Raw genomic sequence first — 22,440 nt, 5'->3', positions numbered from 1 at the left:
TTTCACGTTCTGCTAAAATCTCAGGCTAAAAATAGAGCTCTAGCTTTTGTTGTATTAGAGTTGCAATGTGGAGAAACACAGCCATGAGATCTATATTTTTTCCAAAATGAACCTAATGTATAGTGGGTTTTAATATGCAGAAGTAAAGTTAAAGGCAAAAGTATGTTGTTGAATCAGTAAATAACTTTACCTTTTTTCACTGATAAATTATTCCATAGGTGAAGAGGTAAAATAGAAACAAATTCTGTGCTGTCAGTTTGAGGCTTTTGAAGCTTCATCATTGCTATCCATTACTGTGAATCTTTCCATGAGTAGTAAAAGCTAGTAAAACTAAGTGCTTTGTGACATACTTTATTTTTATGTTTCCTGATCTTCATGTTTCTTTGGAAATCTGCTTCCTGCTTCTAATATAACTTAATTAACATTCTGAGATATTTGTGATTTAAGATGTTCTTGTATTTTGTTTTTATTGGGAGCTAAGATAATTTCTGGCAACTGTTGAAAACACTACATTTATTGAGCATTCAATGATCGTGCTTCCAGGGAGAAACAAGCTTCACTTACTTGATTTTAACCTCTAACAGAGATGAATAATAACATTAAAGCTTTTCACTGTCGTGATTATGCTGCTGATTGCTAATGGCTAGAATTAAGAGTATAGTCCTACACTAGGCCCTAAAATGGATATGGGTGTACTTGAGGGGCATGGGTGAGAATTAGTAAGGAAAAATAACTGTAGTACAAAAGGAGAAATTGACCGTTGAGAAGTACAAAGAGCCTTCTGTACAACCAATAAAATTATATGAAATCCATACATTTATTTGATCTAAAATTTGCTGTTGTGTGTATATCAGATTTAATTGCGTCTTTGATGTTGTGCCCTTGAATGTGAATGTTGTAATATGAGTGTGTGAAAAAACCATAAAATGTGTTTAACAATAGTTGACATAATAGGTGTGTTTTAACATACATAGGAAACTGCCTGAATGGGAATATTAATGCAATAAACAAGTATCTCATGTTAAGTTTTGGTGTTTCAGTAAAGTGCCCTTCTCAGAGTACTCTTACAAGTCCTGCTCTGAAATCTGAAATGTTAGCTCTCAGTATAATTAAACTGGAATTGTCCAGATTATGCTGATAGCTCAGTTAATATCATTAAAGTTGTTCTTATTTGTTATATCCCTCTTTGTTTCAAAAAGTGCATGTTAATAGTAAAATCTAGATCCTTGCATTAGAAGTCGTTATGATCTTTTCTTCCTATTGCAATTTACCTTTGTGTCTGGAACAATTTCATTTTCGTTCTGTGGATGACTTTGCCTGCCCCTCATTGCTTTTTTTTCCCCTCTCTATTACTGCGTTTTTCAATAATTTTCCACTGTGTTCTTGTCTTTTTTTCCCTTTTCTTCCATCTCCCCCTGCCACTGACAAGCTGTGGCACTGGCTTAATAAGAAGGTAAATAAACAGAAAAATTGTGATTCCAACTAATGGATTCTGTGGTTTTGGGGAGTTTCTTCTTTTGCAGCATGAACACTCCTTAACATGCCTTGCTTCTTAGTTTTCTCTCACAAGTGTCTCTCTTCCAGCTCTTCGTATAAGCTACTGAAGGTCATATAATTCTACCCGATCTCTTGTCTTCTACTAAAATGAATGCTCATAGTTAAATGTTTTGTAGCAGAATATTGCATTAGCCTTTCCAGTGGTAGTTTGATTTAGTGGTACTTTTATTTTAGAACAGTTGATCTCTACCTGGTCCCTGCTTGTGTCCATAACAAAAACAGTTCTCTCCCAGACTGGAGAGCTGTTCTCTGCTCAGAGAAAACATCAGTTAACTGAATTAACATGGGAGCGGTGAGGGTGAAGCACAGTTGTAAAGCTATGAGTGTAAGTGCTTGAAAATAGTGCCTTGACTGGCTTCAGTCAGTGCTGTTAACCTTTTACTTTCCAAGCATCAAACTGGCTGTGTAGTCAGTGGCATTCAGCGTAGCAGGAGTGAAATGAGAATACTCGTGGTCTCAGAACTGCTGAATCTAACGGCAGTCTTAAGGGAAGTGACGGCTAGTAAAAAATATTAAAGCAGTTGGTATAGCCAAAATAATTTTTCTTTTGCGTGGCTTTTGAAAGTGTGATGTGTTTGATAAGAAATGTACTCCTCGTTTCCCATGGTTCATCTTAGTCCACTAGGGTTATCTATTGTTCTTTGGGGAACTGTCATCCCAACAGAAGTTAAAATTTATTCAGTCCATGTTTGGCCTCATGTGTGACTGAAATCTGGACAACTCCTCAATGCAATGATAGATCTCTGGGACTTGGGCAGTGTCATTGCTTCAGACAAGAACGGAGCTGTAGAGGGGTGCCTGTAGCCTGTGTACATCTGCAGGACCCAAGAGTTTTAAAGAGGAAAATCTAGTACATGATAAAATATATGAAAACCAAGTAATTAAGTGAAAAAGAAAAAAAAAATCAATTACTACATCTGGAAATGGGTTATGCTTCCAGCAGCAACTTTTATCCTCACTTCCCATTTCAGTGTTAGTGGGAGAGTCGGAATGGCTACTATGATTTTGTAAACAACAACCCATCCTCTCCATTCACTAGCAACTACAATAGAAACCATAGATCTGTCTTGCCTGTTGTGAAAATACCTGAAATACTGTAGTTCTGAATGCTGTTGAAAACAAGCAGAGCAGAGTAGAGCATGCAGGCCATGGGGACACTGGCACAACTCTCTAAAAGGTTCTTGTAAACAAGTAAACAGGGCTGTATAGCTGATATCTGCAAATGGGGGAATAATGCTGCATGTAGTGTCCAGGCTGAGCAGCTGCAATGAATTTTGATCTTCAGTATTTAATCCATGAGTTCAGGGTTATATGATGAGGGGCTTTCTGTGTTTCTGAACAAGTGGGTAGAGTTGCTTGCTTTATGCTTCAGTTATAATTGTCCACTGAGAGGGCGAACTTTGACTGTTCTTTTGCCCTTGAATATAGTTTGGTTGGTTTAAATTACATTTTTATTTCCTGACTTTGAAATGTTTGTGTTATGTGAGTGACTTACGATTAGTAAATATGTGTAATCTTAACCCTTCATAATTTTTTTTTTTTATTAGGTATTAGTTTGTTAGGACACTTCAGGTGAAGAGCTGAGTTCAGTGAGCCAAAGGTCGAAGTTTAGTCTCAGCTACTTTTTTTCTGGCTCAGAGTTTCTCATTTGCTCATTTGAAAATTCATGTATGTAGATCAGTCTTTTTCCTTAATATGGATGGGTTGCAAAAATAATTTCGCTGTCATTACTTTGAACTCTAAAATTTCTGGATTTTATTTTTGTTTTAGAGATTTGCACTATTGGGCAAAACCCTGTGGATATAGTTTCTTAACAGAAGGGTTTTTGAGTTCCTAGGATCTATTTTTGAAAACTACTGTTTTACTTCACAGTTTCATAGGAATACATCATGAAAGTCCTATAGTGTTACATGTGATGCTGATTCCTGTGCATGATGAGCAAGTAGTAATATTATGATGAAGATGGAAAAAAAAAAAAAAAAAGGGGCAAAAAAATACTGTGCAAATTCTATCAGGTTCTTGTGGGTTTGTTTTGTTGGGTTGTTTTTTTCTTGAATAGTAAAGTATGATTTATTTTTTATTTATTTATTTTAAAATGTAATTGGAGGCAAAGAAAGGAGGAGATCTGTAATACAGAGCACTGGATGCAGTTAAGAGGTTGCTTCCTTTGTACCTTTCTCCTTTTTGCCTGTCTTTGAAGGGAAGTACTTGTGAGAACACCAAGATAAGTTTCTGATAATCCACCGACAAACTAAAAATACACCACCTAAAGATGGCAGAGTTTGAAGTGATGGTTGATTATGGCCACTAGTGATAAACATTGGTTTTTTTTGTTGCTGCTCTAAGAGCTTCTGTCAAAGACCTGCTTGAAACTCTTTTTTTTAGCAAAGAATGGTATATAATCACATCATTTAACATGGTATACATAGCCCAAAATATAGATTAGGTTCAGTTGGGCTAGCATGATTTGTTCTTTATAACGCTATCTGTGGCAGGAGTCTTTGGAAAGAATTGCTAAATTCTGCTGTTGCTGTTTGGAGTGACACTGGTATAAATAGACTTGAGACCTCATATAGACTGTTCTATCTTTTCTAACTTTACTGCTGTTAATTTCATGTAGATTTAATTGCAAACAAAGAAGATGTCCAGCTATGCTTCACTGTGTGTGTAATGCAGTAGATAAAACATACTACAAAAACTAGTGTTCTGATGGCTATACATTGTGAAACATAAAAATATGAATTCATAGATGATGTATCATACTGCAAAACATGGCGAACCTGTCTAGATAGTAGGATTCCCAATTATTAAACATGAGCTGTAGTTCTATTACAGCTCAGTGTAATAGGGTTTGTATCATCACCCAAAAGTTGAAAGCAGGGAGTACTTGCAAATTATTGAGAAGCATTTTGACAGAACGCAGCTTATTTCAAAAACTCTTTTTTACAGTGAGCTGCATTAAAAATAAATTAAAAAGGTTGATACCTTTCCCTTCAAAACTGCGACAATTAAGGATAGTTTTTTGTGGACAGTCTATCACAAATCAGTAACACTTCAGTTGGTTTTACCAGTGTGACCTTCTGTAGCTTAGGAGCCTGGCTTTCCTTTACCTTTGCGTAATTTTGGATGTTGTGGCAGCATCAGCTTCCTGCTGTTGACTAACCTTTAGATTAGAAGCTTGGAACTGAATTTGAAGCTTCATAATCTCTGGCTAATGACTAGTGTTTAGTCAGCATATGTTCATCTTTGTGTGCATGCCCATGGTTTACAGGAAGGATGTAAAGGGAGGTCTGACAGGGTTGGGGTAGGAACAAAGTCTGGACCTGATTCAGTGGTAAGTACAAGCACTTGAGGATTTAACGGTCTAGCTTACCTGCAGTAACATAGCATCTATGCATTATCGAGCATGAGTGTGCAAAGGTGAGTGCTTCCTAAGCAAGTATTGTGCGTAGATGTGGAGGAAGGAAGGGAGGTTTATTAACAAGCAAATTAAAGGAGAGGAAGTAAATACAGCCCTATATGAATATTTTTGCATCTGATTTTACTTCTACAATACTCAATCCAATTTAGTCATCTTCTGTGATTTCTCTGTACCAGTTGTATAACTTGGATCTCTTTCAAATTGTACTGAGAGATGTAATTGCAGTACCTGTAAGCATACCAGAGTTGGCTTTCCTCTAGCTTGCTTGGGCTACCTGTCCAAGTAAATAAATACAAGGTGGCTTTGCATAGCTGAAGCTGCTGTGTGTAGTGGTACAACATCAGTGCTTCTGTTACTTTACTAACTAGATTAAGGGTAATTCAGGCTTTACATGCACTGCAGCTGCACCTGAATGGCAGTGTAGGCATACTCCAACCCACAGTAAGGAGCGTCAAGAAAAGATGACCCTGTTGGCCATGTTCCAGTTCAGAGAGAGTCCTCATCCTGACCTTTTGGAGCTTGATCTGCTAGTGGTTGCTACCATGGTGAAACAGCTAAAGCATCCAGCTTCAGCTGCACTGAGGTTTCATCTGTTAGATGCCGCTCTCACAATCATTGAGGCTAGCATTTTTGGAAATTGCTGACAGTACCTCGAATATCTTGGATTTAGTGAGTCTGATGAAGGTGCTATATATAAGACTAACTAGTGGATTTCTCTTCTCTCTAGCTTAGAAAGTAAATAGCAATTAGTTTGAACTTAGTTAACAAAGAAATAAGAAGGGCAGCTTTAATTTTTAATAGGTTCGTTTTGAAGCATATTCTTTAAAATTTCCATCCCCTGGCTATGAAGTGTTTTTAGTGGTATTTTTGATTTCTGACCTTTAAACCAGCAACTTTTATTTCTTGCTTCTCTTGCATAATTCTTAGATGTATCTGAGGCTTGGAAGGGCAGAGCAAATCCTGTTTTCAGTCTTGCTTCCAAAGAGGTAACAGCCCCATGTAGAGGCTAATCAGGGTTTTTCAGCAAGCTGCAGTACTGCTGCAGGCAGGTAACCTCCCTCTGGCACTGGCAAGGCATTTCTGATAGCTGAAATATTTCAGCAACGCTGAAAAATGTTAAAAATATCTAAGACAGAAGACTGCAAATTCCTTCAGGTTCTCTGAATTCCTTTCTGCAGGTCATAATATAGTGCAGATTTCGTTAAAAAAACTTGCTGGCTCAACACTTTTTTCCTTTAAAAGGATTTTACTTTCTTCAGTTGTCTTTACCATTCTGAACAACAGTTCTAAAATGCTGAATATAATCCTTGAGTTAATTTAGATCGAACAAGGAAGTGGTGGTAAAAGAACTTGAAGTTTAAAAACAGTTGCTTCATGTACATTAACTGTTCATATGCTACAGGATGAGCACCAAAAAAAAAAGTCTTTGCTTTTTTTTAAATAGGAGATACAACTTCAGTGTTAATCGATTTGATCATCACACAGCAGTCTGTAGAAGTTATTTGTCCCAGGGCCAATTTCACATGTAATAGGGTAAATAATGAAAAATGAAATAATGTAAAACATCAGCACACATATTAGTAGTTTTGTAAGATCTCTAACTAAAAAGTTACCAGCCTAATCACTGAATATATACCTAGTACTCACTTGGAAATACTTTCACCTATTGGACATGTGCTTTAAGAGAACTCAGGTCAAAGCTAAAATTTTACAGCTGTACTTTTTTTTTTTTTTTTTTTTTTTTTTTTCCCCTCCTGCAGTAATGACAGATGTAGTAGAAATAGCCTTGGTATTTGAACCATAGAAGCTAGAAATATTTATTTGGTCATATCTGCATGGGCTTTCACAGCTTTTTATGTAAACAGTCAATTTGTGTATGAGACGAAGCTCAGCTTCCACTACTCTAGAGCACTCTGCAGAGTCGCGTGGCTGAGCAGTTTTATTGTTTTGAAAGACATTATCAGAATTTCTCTAATCTTAAATGGTATCGTTATTTGTTTGTGGACACGTATAGAACAGGCCTTTCCATAAACTGACAGGACAACATAGATGCCTGTTTCCTGTATCAGTAGGTTTAGCTGATGCATGTTTAATGCTGAGCATCCTTTCGAGATTGAAAGTGGATAGAAATAGTCAGTGCTGAATAATGTAGAAAACCTCCAGACCCATTTCAGTTCAGAAGGTGATGAGCAGCTTTAAAAAATTGGTTACTTGCAGAAATACCTCATTTGTTTTTCAGATGGCTATTAGCTATTCAAATTTAAAAGTCATGGTTGTACTTTACAGTATACCTTGATAGCTTCCAAGTCTTGTGCAGATAGTATCTGTAAGTTTCCAAGTTGCTAAAGGACAAGAACGAAAGACAAATGTCTAGGTTCATAACTGACATGAATGCTAGCTTCCTTAGGTATAGTAAGTAAATGTTGATTTATTGCTTGCTTTGCAGAGAGCTTGCTGTGTCTTGTGGTAATGTGTAAATGTTGTTTGCAAAATCACATGTCATATCATGACCTTAATCATGCTAACATGGCTTGTTAATTGTTCATCTCCAAGCTTGGGCATAAATGCTGTTTGATTAGAGCCTGATTTTGCACTGATTGTAAATAAAGATAACAATACTGTCATATAGCATATAGCATTGCTTTCATTAAAGATTGATTTATATGCTATGATTTTTTTTCTTTTTTTCTGCACAGATGATCGTGTGGTTGGAGAAAATGCTAGATAAAATAATCAGCATTTTCATAATATTTTTGCTAGTGATAGGAACCCTTCTGCTAGCCCTGCTCCTTACTGCAAAGGTACAGTGTGCTAAGGAATGTAATCATAGAGTTCATTTTAAATACTGAATGAAAGTTACAGATATTTATGCAAAATTGTGTAGCTTAAAGAATTTTTTTTAAAAACTTAGCAGCTAAATGCTCTGTAGTTGAACTTGTTACCATTCCAAGACTACTTATATATAAAAAACTATATATTTATATTTAATTGTATTTATATGTTTATTTACATATATGACAAAACTAATATATAGACATTTGGAAATACGAAATTTATTCTAGTAAGAGAATTACTAGCTTATATATTACTGAAACATTTGTTTTCCATGCTGTTACATTTTTCTGGTCAACGGCAGAGCCACTTAGAATTTTTTCTTTCTAATTTGCCTTGCATCAGAAACATACTTGCAAAATGCTTAAGGTGTATTTGTCAATTTGTTTGTGTAATTGCCTGTAATATCCTTATGGTATCCTGTTCTGAGTTTAAATGTGCTGAAATTCACAATCACATGTTCTCTGAAATCGATTTTTGGTTTGTGGTTGGGGTTTGTTTTTTTTTTCCTCACCAGAAGAGGTCACTCATGTCTTTTTTTTTTTTTTTTTTTTTTTTAATGAAGCTGTGTTTCTACTTGAAACAGTCAATGGAGATTGAATGTTTGACTTGAATACAGTTACGGAACAAAAGTCAGTGGGTTCTGATGTCAATCTCCTTTTTCCAAAATGTAGGCTTACATAATGTTGTACTTAAAATTGAAAGCTTTAAAAGTTGTGAATATGTTCCTGCCTAAAGCTTCCTTATATTCGTAAAAGGAACATTAAGATATTTATAAAAGGTGTGTTTTATCATTCTTACTGAAGAATTAATTTGGTGAGGCACTTCATAGTCATAGTTGGCCATGTTAGAGCTGAGCATTCATTAATTTTTACACTCCTTTGATATGTGGCATAAAAAGGTATATCTGAAACTGTGCTTTGTATTTTAGTACTTCCCTTGACAGCACTGCTGTATTGTTAGAATTTTTGCCACTGATAAGGTTTAAATTTCCATTTGCTATTACTAGTCACACAGTGTATGACCAAAATTGTTAGAACAGACTGATGATTGTTGTATTGATGATTATTGTATTATATTGATAAGGTTTAAATTTCCATTTGCTACTACTAGTCACACAGTGCGTGACCAAAATTGTCAGAACAGACTGATTGTTGCATTGAAGGCTTTTTTGGGTTAATGGCACTTCATTCTTCATAATGGGTTGTCTGCATTGGAAGAATTTTTCTTTAAATGTACAAACTTGTCACACACACAGCCCCTTCACACAGCCCCCCCCCAAAAACCCCAAAGCCTCTCTTTAGTTTGCATTACATAATGTTTCTCCTCTCTATATTTAATTTAGGTACATCAAGAGAGCGTTCACATGATTCAAGTCACAAGCAGCTTGATCAATGAGACAGTAGCCAGTCACCCAGAATGGGCAAAGTAAGAATGCTGAAGTTAAGTGAATAGTATAGGGTGGATGAATAATCTTCCAGGTGCTCTTATGCATAGTTTATAATTTAAAAAATCCCTTAGGTGAACAGAAATGGGAGTGACTGTTGCAGGCAGATGTAAAAGCTAAACACTCGGGGAGCGTTAGTGGTTATGTGTCATTGAAGACTGTCAATGTGGTGTCTTATTTGAGGACTGGTTGGACTTCGGTGGAGAAGGACAGATGTATAAACTTCTCTAATTACAGTTTTGGAGAAAAACCTGCATAGTGCAGAGAATAAAGAGGTCAATATTCTTTTTGCTTTTACCTGTAAAAGAAAAGCAATGGCAAAGAATGCTCTCTGTAGAAGGCTGTGAGATGAGAGCTGAGTTATTTTTTCCAGTGTGGAGAGCTGGCTGCAGAATGCCTTTGAGGGAATAGAAGTTGAAGGAAATGTTTTTGGAGTGAACTGAAAGAGTTTGAGGGTGGAAAGAATGGTGGATGGGGAGAGTTTGGTGTGAATCAGTTGGGAAGGGCTGTTCCTATTAAGAGTAGATGTGTATAGTTTACACACTGGGAAGTTTGTAAGATGCGGTCTGTGTAATGATTAGAGTAAACACCAAGGCAAATATTAAGGGGGAGAGAAGATTTTGAGAGAAATGCATAACAATGGCACACTAGTGAGCAAAGAAGTGATTGCATGAACAGCAGAGGGGGAATAGGTAAGACTGAGGAGTGGTGGGGTTTTTTCGTTGTTGTTTGTTTGTTTTGTTTTGTTTTGGTTTTTTTTTTTTGAGGGGAGGGTGTTCCAGTTTGCTTTCATTCTGTTTCAGCTTAACAGACCCTTAGTAAAGTTGAGTCCAGGCACTTAACAGGAAAAAGGAATTGTCCCCTGGACAAGAACTGTTGACTTTTCATGGGCACTTTCTAAACAGAAGTGATGATGGCTTAACGGAATTGAAAGAAAGTGCATGCTGTATTATAAAAGCTAGAGAAGTTTTAAAAAACAGAACTAAAATGATATAGTTAATAAATGCTATACTAATACACGTGCTTTAGCAATACTTCAATAATCGTGATCAAGAGAACAGGAAGCACTTAAAAATGTGTTTGTTTATTCCTTTGTGACATCTCTTGTGTTGTTTGGCCTTTCCATTTTGCCATAAGATGGAAGTAAGTAGTACTAATGAAAATGGAAATTTGACTGTCAGAAGCTTATTCACATAATGAAAATATTGGAGTATTAGTTGAGTAATTAGCAGAATTTTAGCTAAAATTTTTACTTCCAGTATTTGCATCCAAATTCGAAGCATCCAAAATATCTTTCAATTCATTAGGAATAAGTGTATCTCTTGTCAAATCCATCAAGCTTCACTAGCTTTCAGAGCTTGATGCTCACATTACGTTTAGAGGTGAGTGACTGAAATGTCATGGAATTCCAACACAGAACATTTCTGAAGGGTTATATGGACAGAAAAGCTTCCATGTTGATCTTCAGTCACGTGAACAAATCCAGCAGTTTTCTCTCCTGAATGCTTTCTTCTTTTGGAAGGGCTCCAACATGTGCCATTGAATCAAAATGTGGAAAGAGAATGCAGAGAATGTGTGCCCTGTATTACAAGTGTTGGAATGTTGGCAATGTAGTAGGCTCATTGCTTGAAAATGGATGAATCCCTGAAGAAATTAGTGAGCAGATAGTTTGCTGGGGACTTAGAAATAACTGGTGCCCAAACCTGTTGTTTCATCTGGCTGCTTTTTCAGGGAAGCTATGTTAACAATTTACATTCAGTTCGTAATTCAGAAGGTTGTCTTTGCAGCTAGACAGGACTGTTTCCTATGGTATTTTCAGAAAACTAGAACACTAAGAAAATTTCTAGGAATGTAATGTGAATAGCACACATACAGATTGATGAGCAGATCTCTTGAAAAAGTTGAGATACCAATTTAACTAAGGTTTTGGGAACCTTAGAGAATCCCAAATGCAATGACGTGCCCTAGATTTAGTTGGGCATTGCTTATGAGAAAGTCTGTTCCTTGATATGTAGAAGGAAATATTCTAGTTCTAGTAAGTTTATTTGTATTTAACTTTAACAGTTTGTTGTTATTTCAAAATGTTAATTTTTAATGTGTTTCATGTATAATGAACTGGGTAAAATACATAGCAGTTAACTTTGTTTTCCTTCTTTAAAAAAAAACACCTAGCTGGCTTCCAGAAGCCCAGGTTATTCAGAAGGCACTCAATTCAGCAGCTAATAACGTATATCAGTATGGCCGAGAATGGATTACACATAAGGTAAGAGTGAGCTTCCCCACCTTTTTTAATGTTTTCATTTCTTGTATTTCATAAAAGTAAAAAGAAATAAAAAGGTTTTTTTCAGTGATTCTTTTCTGTGTGCTTAACCATTTTGTTGACAGATCTATTCTTTCCACTCTCTAGTTTGTGAGTTGAAAGAAGGGTGGGAGTGATTTCAGTAGTCTCTTCTTCTCAGAGGTATATTTATTTTTAAAAGCTGAAAAATCTGTTCATCATTTTAATAAGATTGCCAGTGAAAATGCATCAAATAAAGATGAGTAATTTTTTTCATCTGGCTTTAGCTGTCCAATTGTAGGCAATGTAGACTTCCCCCCACCCTCATCAGTATTCTAATTTATATGTGGGTTGGGTGTGGTAGATTGGATTTTTTTTAAATTATAATTTATTTATTTAAGATAACTTTCTTCAGGAGAATTTGCCTAGATTCTTATTTATATATTTTGATATCTAGCACACATCTCAAATTATTTGAAATATTTACTCTAAAGATGATCAGGGATTTTGGATTAAGCATTTTAGAAACAGCATTGGTTTTTCAGTGCAGAAAGAAGTCCTCAGCTTAGTGCAGCAGAATGTGTTTTACAGAATCTTCATGATGTGAACCAGTATGTATTCCATACTAATACTCAGCTTTTCTAATAATTTAGGTTTGAGCCATGCCTTTACTGACAATCTTATGTGATTCATCTAGCTTGGAATTCATCAGTAGATTCTGTCCTGTATAATAAAAGGTTTTTATATGTTTTAGCTCCACAAGATTTTAGGAGAAAAAGTGAATAACACCGCTGTGATTGAAAAACAAGTGCTAGAACTCTGGGACAGGCTTTATCACTCTTGGTTTGTGAAGGTGGGTAACTTATTTAAGTGATATTTATATAAACTATCACTTAGTGCTTAGAGGTAATTGTGCATTTCTGAGAAAGAGATTAGCAAAAAGTTGGAATGCTGGGTAAAGGTCATAATAATAAAAAGTTGGTAAACATTTCAAGTGTATAAGATAGATCATTCTACAATCACAGTTTGAATACAGCCAGAACTATGTCCTTCACTTAAGTAGTTATGTGTGGCTTTATGTATGTCATTTAATTTGCACTTTGCTCACTTTTTATATGCTGTATTTCATAGTTCAGAGGTTTCTGTTGAATTTTTGTGATTTTGAGGGTTTAGGAAAAGGAAACATATTCTGCATGATTTGTGTAACTTTTATTAATTTAAAATTTGGGGAAAGAAATTATCCTTTCACTAAGTTTCTTACAATGCATTTTTGCCAACTGTACTAGCCTTCCTATAATGGGTTCTGCACACAGAATCTTGAAAAGGTCTTAAGAGTTAAAAGATTTTCATGCTGCCAGTGCTGTTTGCATTTTAACGGAAAAAGTAAGCAAATCATTAGCCATGGTGCAATGGAAATATCAAAATCCGGAAGTCATATCCCTGAAATACTTCTCTATATTTAAATAATTGTGATTATAGTATATTAACACTTTTCTTTATGCAGTTGTTTTTAAAGTACCTCTAAAGTTCTAAGATCTCTGTATTAAAAGAAGTAAGAGTTTCAGTATAGTAAACAAAATAGTAGGGGAAAGAATCAGTGTTTTTCCTGACAAGATAATGCTGTGGAAGAGCATGTGGAGAGATAACACGACGCTGTTGAGGAATATGGGATCACTGAGAAGAAATTAAAGCTGTATCTACAATAGATTTTGCTGACCTTAGGCACTTGGGAGTATGCAGTGTTAAATGCTTGACCAAGAAAAGCACCTACTTTTGATACAGTTATACTGATAAACCTGTTGCTTTTACTAATATAAGCTGATGGTCCATGGCACCATACCATTCAGCAGGGCTCTGTGTCGCTACATGTGCTGTAGGAGTACTTTGTTGCTGCAGTATGCAGCACAGGCTGTGTCTCTATTCATTGCCTTATGGGATTACTTTCCTGCAGCTGTTATTGGAGGGAATACTATGAGGCCTCGTTCGTGTAGATACTCTTCTGGTAGGATAAGAAACAGCTTTCCTAGCAATCAAAATGGCAGAGAGTGCTGCAGGAACGCACTGATGCTCGCTGCCTGCAGTCTTGAAGTCTGTTCCTCTGGCTGCTGTTTGCATGGTAGAGACCTCATGTTACCATTGGCATTCTGGGCTGCAACCGATTATCTATGCGCTGCAGGTGCCTTCTTCAGAGTCTCTATGTAATATTGCCCTTTCTATCGCACTCTGTATCCATGTAAATGTCTCATCCGAGTGCTTTCCACCTGGCTATTTCCTTCTGTAATATTGCAATAGCCTTGCATGGTCTTTTAGTATATCTGAAAACTGGTAAACTAGATGATAGTGCATTGTGGAGGACATCTGTATCATATCTAACTCTCAGTACATCTTTCAAGCTCCCCACTATTTCAGTTGTATGAGCGCAATAATTACACTTCATTTTGAGGCCTGCATAGTGTTGCTGTAGTCTGTAGGTGACTGAAGAACCCATGCTCAGGTGATACTCTTCCATGAAAGCTGTAGAATTCAGGAAGAATTGCCAATGAAATGTGGATTCAGCCATTAACTGCTGCTTTCTGAGAAGATCCGTAGATAGCAAATGATGTATATTTTAAAAGGTCATAGAGATGTTGTGATAGATCAGTTACCATTGCATCTGTGTACCAAATGAAGTGAAATAGTAACAGAATAATAAACCACTTGGAAGATGATGGCATAAGTCTGCAATCAAGATATGTTTTTCAAAGACAAGAGTCTCCTCTTCCTAGTCCACTCAGGTGTTGTTTTTTTTTTTTAAGATCTAGTGAATTTGTTGAAGGTGAACCAGTTGACAATTTCTTGGAATCCCTTATTTATCAATACCTGAGGCCTTAGGTGCTACAGCAGTATAGTTGCTCAATAACAATGAACTTGAAATGTGTATTAATAACAAAGTTACAAAATTTGCAAATGATACCTAATTCTGCTAGTTAATGGTGAGAGCTGTCTTTGAAAGTAGATCTAGATGAACAGAAAATAGGTTCTTGATACAGTTTACAAATGCAGAAGGCCTATTGGAGGGAGATTTTTGACTACTCGTATATTTCTGCTCTAAATAAACTACCAGCTCAGAAGGAAGATCTCTGTGTTGCTCTGGGTTGTTAAGAGTGTTGCTAATTGTGTATCATCAAGTGTAACAATGCATCTAGGGAGAATTATTAATAAGCAGAAAATGTAATGCTCTTAGATAAATCAGTGCAGGGACTCCAGTTGAAATACTACTTGCCATGTATGCCAGGAAAGATGCTGTCGTTTTGAATGTGGTCTGCTAAGGTTAAAAGTTTTTGGAAAATTTTAACGGAAGTAGTGGGACACTTATATAAACATCAGAGTTGAGAACTTGAAGTCTCTTGTTATTGAAGATTAGGATAAGATCTGTTGTAGTCAATGGGTTTGCTTAGACTTGCAGTAGAATTTTGGCATCCTTCTCTGAAACACTTGTCACAGTCCCAGACTGAGTCAAATAGTCTCATGCTAGATCGTGTGATTCAGTTGGACAATAGGCAACTTCATAATTAGAGTGAAGCCACTTAAGGAACTAGCTGTTGTGGTTACGGCCATTTCCTGTTGTCTTGCTGTGTTGGAGTTACAAAGCTGTGTAGTCAGAAGAAATCCTCCATGCTTCCAGTTTAGCTTTTAGCTTTTGCATGACTGAACATTGCCAGTGGAGAAGTAGACACTAATTGTGAGAAAACTACTTGTTTTGGCTGTTGCTTGTATTTTCCTTTGTGGGTTGTACTGGGATAAGTTGTATGTTGTACACAGTAAATTATGTAGGTGATGGCTAAAATCATTACTTCTTGTGTGCTTTCATAAAGAGCAAGATAGATACCATTGTATCAGTCAATCAGTAAAGCTAATGTTTTACTGAGGTGAACATACAGAACTGTAATTATATGGGATAAGTAACTATGGTTTTCTGACAGATTTCAATTTTTCTAGTGTACAGAATACTTACAGCTATTTTTGAGGAAGCCAATTAAAGCAGCTCTAAGTAGATACGTGTTGGATCTATTCCTCGTTAAGAAAACACTAATCTTTGGCTTTCTCCTATCTGTAAGTAATTCAAATGTCTGAGTTTTTTACATCTTTGTCTCTCTTTTTAAGAATGTAACACATTCTGGAAGACACAAAGGACACAAATGGCACATAAATCGTCAAAACAGCTGGCTTGGTGATATTCTGGACTGGCAAGATGTTGCATCATTTGTTCATGATAACATTGAAACATTTCTTTCGGTATGTATTTTTTGCCCTTATTACCAAATTGGTCTAATTTTTAACTGATAACAATTCCTCCTTGGACTACCACTAAAGTTATGGATTCAAGTACATGGAAAATATGGAAACACTGTTAGTGTTACTTAAAATTACCTAAGCAATTATTGTAAGCCTACTTAGGATATAACCATACTCGAAACAGAACTGGTCATGCTGACATTACGAGGCCTTCATCATCTTCATTAATACTAGCTTCCCAGACTTCTTTCCGAGAGATATTCTTATATGTAGGATCACGAGTGTCGCCTACAAGTTGGTTTTAAATGCTTTATGTTATGTAGTCTTTTCTTCATAAAAAAAAAAAAGAAGAAATTTGTCTAGGTTATAATTGAGGAAACTATTGACCAAGAGATTGTGAAAACAATTTTCTTTTTTTTTTTTTTTTTTGTAGTCTTACTTCTTTTTTCCCCTCAAAATATTATTCATTCGGTTGAAAGCAGCTTATTTCTCTCTTCTTTTATGAAAGTTCTGTGGAGAATGAAATTAATATTTTACACTATGTGAATTCCTGAATTAATGCACTGGACCTTTCACCTCATGAGTAGAAAAAGAAAAAGCATTGAAAGCAATCCAGACTGAAGCAACTACATTTCTCTAAAAAGTCTGACATGCTTAATATACAGAGTCAACCCCTGATATAGTTCATCTTTGACTTGAGCTATTGTCATAAACTAGAAGTATCTTCAGGTTACTATTTATCCATTTTGGAAGAATATTATTTGTACCTAACTCGCAGCATAACATTTCTGTGGATGCAATTAAAGCTAGTATTTGCCTTGAGGCAGTTCTTGGTTTAGACTGATGGGCACGTGTGCTTTTTCTGTCTTCCCTCAACTGCTGTTTAAATGGTTACAGTGTCTGTCATACAAGTTGAGAGAAACTTTGTTGTAGTGAACCTTTTTTCAGTTAATAGCGAAATTTGCTTAATTCTTTCTCAAAGTTGACCATATATGCTTGAGGCAGAGTTATGAAAATGCACAACATATCATCATTTAAAATCAGTATGAAGTTTCCTTCAAGGCAAAAGGGAGACGAGGAGAAAAACCACATAGTAAGTGCTAGCCATGTCATATTACAGCATTGCTGCACAGTGCTCAGAAACCATGATAAGTCTGCTTCAGTAAACTAAATAGGCTAGAATAATGCAGGAAATAGTGTAAAGAGAATAAATATTTAAGACTGAAATACATTAATATTAAAATTTTCATCTAGCTAGCATGCTTTGCTTTACTTCTAAAATCTGGTTTAGAAGTTCTGGAAAAAAAGGTGCCAGCAGTTGACTTGCTTTCCTGTTTATTTCCATGAACTCATTACTCATCAGCTGTGGGGAAACACCTGTCCTTTTTCTCCATACACTCATGTCCTTACAGACAGACTGTAAACCAGTCAGTGTAGTGTATAGATCTAAATCCTGATGTCACATCCTTACTGGGCAGCATTTTCTTTGCTGGCTTGCTCATCCACAGTGCATTGCATAAATATTACTGACACTGATATTCCAAATTAAAATTGATGAAAATCTGATTTCTGTGCTTGTGTAGGTCATTAAAACTTGGAGATGATAAAAATAAGAATAGTTTTGACTTAAGTTTGATATCTCTAAGCCAGTTGCTTACCTCCCCTAGGATACAAGGGATGCTTACTGTATTCGGGATTTATGTTTTTATCAGAGCATGAAAGTCTTTCTCTTGGTATTTTGAAGAGGAATAATGAGTTATTAGGATGGCATACTGAATTGGAAAGATCAATATTTTAAATTATGTGGATGCTTTTGAGGGGGTTGGTTTTGTGGGTTTCTTTTTCCTTTTGGGTGCATTTTGTTTGTATTTGGTTTGTGGGTTTTTTTTTTTTTGCCTTTGTGTTTTGCGGGACTTTGGGTGGGATTTTTTTTTTGGTTGAGTATGTTGTGTATGGTGGGGATTGAGGGGGTGGTGGTGGTGGGGTTTAAATAGGTTAGCTGTATTTCAAACTGTAGGATATTTCTGCAGTCAGTCGTTGAGGGGATCTGCTCAGGAGCTGGCCTGGCCTGCAGCAGAGTGGCAGATCTTGTCTCACAGCAGGTTTCCTGAGGTAGGGGAATGCCGGGGTGGTGGAGAGACCTGACAGGAGCCAGCAGCTCTTGTGGGAGATGGTGGCAAGGCCTGGGCCTTGCCAGGGCAGCTGTGGCACCCCACACACCTATAAAAAGCAGCCTGGGGAGTGTGAGCGACCAGGGGTGCTGTGACCAGAGTGGGCAAACAGTGTGGCACATCAGCCACAGCCTGGTGTGACAGCTTGCGTGGAAGGGCATGCAGGAAGGATGTAGTCACCCTACCAGCTCAAGGGGTGAGTTCAGTTGGTGGTCGTCACCTTCTCAGAAGGAGTTTAGCTAGGCTATCAACCTGGCGGAAAGCCATGTGCTTTGTACTCACCAGAACACAGCTCCCATGAAAACATGCAGCCATCCAGATTGAGGGCTGCAGGGGGTGCCAGAGCCTTTCACTGGTAACGGATGGGCAGTAGTGAAAACGGATGTGTGAGGTGTGACCAGGAGGACAATCTACTCAGCCTGGTGGCAGAGCTATGAGAGGAAGTGGAAAGGTTAAGGAGCATCAGGGATTCTGAGAAAGACGTAGATTGATGGAACCATACTCTACTCTCCCTGAGACAGAAATGGGAACAGCTACCAGATAAACCCAAGATCAAAGAGATCTTGTATTCTCTCCCTGCCAGGCTGAAGACAGTAGCTTAAAGGAGTGAATGGAGGCAAGTCCACACTTGGGATGGCAGGTGAAAGCCCACCTTGCCTTCCCTGGTGCCTCTGTACAACAGGTACAAGGCTCTGGATGTAGAAGGCCAGTCACTGGATGATGATGTGGATGACAGTCCATCTACACCACAGGTGCTGCCAAGGTCAGAAAGGCCTACTCCCTGTATCACAACCACCTCCACGAGGAAGAAAAGATGGGTTATAGTAGTAGGCAACTTCCTTCTGAGGGGAGCATAGGGTCCAATATGCCAGACAGACCCCTCTCTTATGGAACAAAGCTGCAATGCATAGTCCAAGGGGGATCAAAAGAGACTTCAGGGGCTTGGGACGATTGGTAAGGGAATCTGGAGCACAGGTTATTTTTTCCTCTCTCCTTCCAGTTGCAGGCAGCGACATTGGAAGAAACAGACTGGCCCAGTCTATTAATACACACCACTGCCACAATTTCAATTTTTTCGATAACGGAATGTCCTACATGGCATCAGGCTTGCTGGCATCAGATGGCGTTCACCCTTCTCAAAGGGGCAAGAGGGTCTTTGCTTACAAGCTAGGGGGGCTCACTGACAGAGCTTTAAATGAGGCTTGAAGGGGGAGGGGAATAATATCAGGCTTGTGCATAGCAAGCTGTGGGAAGATGTGCCAAGGTTAGAGGGATGGCATGCTAATGAGGGCTCAGCCTGTTCTCTGGGACATGCTGACTACACTGCAGCACATCTGAAGTCTTACAGAGAAGAGCCAGGGGCTGCTGAGGTAATAGGAGCCAACAGGGAAACACCAGTGAAATACCCCAAAGGAATTAAGGGATGTTCCTCTAAGAAGGTGACATGGCAGACAGCCCATCTGAAGTGCCTCTACACCAATGCATGCAGCATGGGCAACAAACAGGAGGAGCTGAAAAACACCGTGCTGCTAGAAAGCTATGACCGAGTGGCCGTTTCTGAAATTTGTTGGGATGAATCCCGTGACTGGAGTGTGACTGTTGATGGCTACAGGCTGTTCAGAAGGGACAGGCAAGGAAGGAGGGGTGGAGGTGTTGCCTTCTACATCAAGAAGTGGATAAAGTGTGAAGAGCTCTCTGAAGAATAGCCAAGAGCAGGTTGAAATCCTATGGGTAAGAATAAGAGACTGAGGCAACAAAGGGAACCTTGTGGTTGGTGTCTACTATAGGCCGCACAATCAAGCGGAGCCTGTTGACAAAGCCTTCTTACTCCAGCTGCAGGAGGCATTGTGCTCGCAGGCTCTTGTACTGCTGGGGGACTTCAACCACCCTGACGTCTGCTGCAAAAGTAGCATGGCAAGCTGTAGGCAATCCAGGAGGCTCCTGGAGTGCATTCAGGATAACTTCTAAAGCCAGGTAATAGATAGCCCTATCAAAGGACACGTGATACCGGACCTGATGGTCACCAATGCAAGTGAGCTACTTGGTGACATCAAGATTGGAGACAGCCTGGGCTTAAGTGATCACGCAGTGGTGGAATTTGCAGTCCTTAGGGATCGGGTGAAGGGTAAAGTCAGGACCCTGAATTTCAGGAAAGCAAACTTCCAGCTCTTCAAGGAGTTAGTCAATAGGATCCCCTGGGAAACTGCTCTCAGGGACAAGGGAAAAAGCAGAGCTGGCAGATCTTTAAGGTTGCTTTCCATAGAGAGCAAGAGTTCTCAATCCCCAGGTGTAAGAAATCAGGAAAAGAAGGCGAGAGACCAGCATGGCTGAAGGGCAAGAAGAAAATGCACAGGCAGCAGAAGCAGGGACAGGTGCCCTGGGAAGAGTATGGGGATGCTGCCCAATTGTGTAGTGATGGTGTCAGGAAAGCCAAGGCACAGCTGGAGCTGAACATGGCAAGGTATGCAAAGAATAATAATAAGGGCTTCTACAGGTATGTCAGCGAGAAAAGGAAGGTCAAAGAAAGCGTACCCTCCCTGATGAGCAAGACTGGCAAACTGGTGACAATGGATGAGGAGAAGGCTGAGGTACTCAACAACTTTTTTGCCCCAGTCTTCACTGGCAATCTGTCTACCCACACCTCTCGAGTGAATGAGCAGCAAGGCACGGACTGGGGGAGCAAAGTCCCTCCCACTGTAAGGGAAGATCAGGTTCATGACCACTTGAGGAACCTGAACATACAGAATTCTATGGGACCTGATGAGATGCATCACAGAGTCCTGAGGGAATTGGCTGATGGCGTTCACAGCGTAAGGACATGGACCTGTTGGAGTGGGTCCAGAGGAGGGCTGGGAAGATCGTCAGAGTGATGGAGCACCTCTCCTATGAGGACAGGCTGGGAGAGTTGGGGTTGTGGGGTTGTTCAGCCTGGAGAAGAGAAGGCTCTGGGGAGACCTTATTGCAGCCTTCCAGTACTTGATGGGGACAGACTTTTTAGCAGGGCCTGTTGCAACAGGACAGGGGGCAATGGCTCTTAAACTTTTAGACGAGATAGAAGGAAGAAATTTTTTACAATGAGGGTGGTGAAACACTGGAGGCAGGTCACCCAGAGAGGTGGTAGATGCACCATTTCAGGAAACGTTCAAGGTCAGGTTGGATGGGGCTCTGAGCAACCTGATCTAGTGGAAGATGTCCCTGCTCCTTGCAGGGGGGGTTGGACTAGATGACCTTTAAAGGTCCTATCCAACCCAAACTGTTCTATGATTTTTATGCATTTGGACACTTGAAATCGATGCTAATCTGTGATTCTTAAGAATATAGCAAGACACAGTACAGTCCCAAAACTGGTCTGGCAGTTTTTTAAACCACAAACCATTTAAAGACAATGAGATAACTGTAAAGAAGTGTGTGTGTATATGCAGCTATAGTGAGATTTCATCCATCTTTGGAAAAGAATAAACTAAGATTACACTGCTTGTACATAATAAATACTTATGCATAGATAGAGGCTTTCCGAAATATTTCAGAGTAGTACAGATGAGCTCTGAAAATACAGCTATTTGGCAGTGTCATATTGCAATCATGAGCAGATAAGTTCCTTTCCATTGATGGAAATCATAGGGAAGTGTTCATCCTCTTTAGTAAGAGAAGGAGCATTTGTTGTCAGAAAAATGTTAAAAGAAGACAGATGAAAGTGTTTCACTTCAGGCTTTTCCCGTAGTGGAAACTTTCATATGAGAGTTGAAAGCATATAATTAAATCACTGGTATAGCTGTGCTGGGGAGTTACTGGCATTCATTTAGTTTGTAACAGTATGCAGCAATTCAGTACTTTAACTATGAGTATCAGATAAAGCACAGAAGACTTCTGTACCCCCCTCAAAATCTGCTATTCATTATAGCAGTTGTACTTAGCTCTAGTTTGATGTAGACAGACCTTAATTATTTTAAAGTAATTCACTCTATAAACATGTAAATTGCCTGAAGATTTAATATGAAGATAAGTTTTTCCAAATCATCAGTTGCTTTTTTCTCAAAGCTTTGGTATTAGGAGCGCTGCTGCCTTTCAGCTTCATATTCTTCCTGTATTCTGTAAAAGCAGTAGTGTTATAAACCAGTTTATCCAGTGATGTGTTTTCGAAGCGGGGTTTATTTCACCCTATTCTTAGTTTGGGGAGAGAACTGGAGTGCATCCTCATTAATACCTTGAACTTTGCACCCTGTGCTCCATTCTAACATAGTTTTTTCAGGTCAATGAAATATGCAGTACATAGCATGACTATTAACATTTAATTTCTGAAACATAATAAAGCCTCATTCCTTCCCCGCTCACCTGCTTTTCCATTCATACCCTTTTTCTCCATGTCTTGAAGCCTTGAAACCTTGAAAAAGTAAATTGCTGCTGACTAAATCTGTGAGTGATCACTCATAACTCCTTTGATGGTATGAGAGACATTGCT

At 38.3% G+C, this 22,440-nt stretch overlaps 1 protein-coding gene across 1 annotated transcript in view; it reads left to right on the top strand.

Annotated features, from left to right (window-relative positions):
• The window catches only part of TMEM245 (transmembrane protein 245), a gene marked incomplete at its 5' end in the record, with an annotated part of 95,990 nt that overhangs the window by 28,753 nt on the left and 44,797 nt on the right, over window positions 1–22,440 (top strand). The window contains 6 exons of the mRNA XM_082480041.1: window positions 1,430–1,453; window positions 7,675–7,779; window positions 9,156–9,238; window positions 11,430–11,520; window positions 12,290–12,388; window positions 15,679–15,810. Coding sequence (XP_082336167.1) covers window positions 1,430–1,453; window positions 7,675–7,779; window positions 9,156–9,238; window positions 11,430–11,520; window positions 12,290–12,388; window positions 15,679–15,810 — 534 coding nt within the window. The remainder of the gene's footprint in view (window positions 1–1,429; window positions 1,454–7,674; window positions 7,780–9,155; window positions 9,239–11,429; window positions 11,521–12,289; window positions 12,389–15,678; window positions 15,811–22,440) is intronic.

Source organism: Vanellus vanellus, assembly GCF_965231255.1.
Source record: "Vanellus vanellus genome assembly, chromosome: 2".
In the NCBI taxonomy this organism is placed as follows: Eukaryota; Metazoa; Chordata; class Aves; order Charadriiformes; family Charadriidae; genus Vanellus; species Vanellus vanellus.
This window is presented reverse-complemented; position numbering and strand designations above follow the sequence as displayed.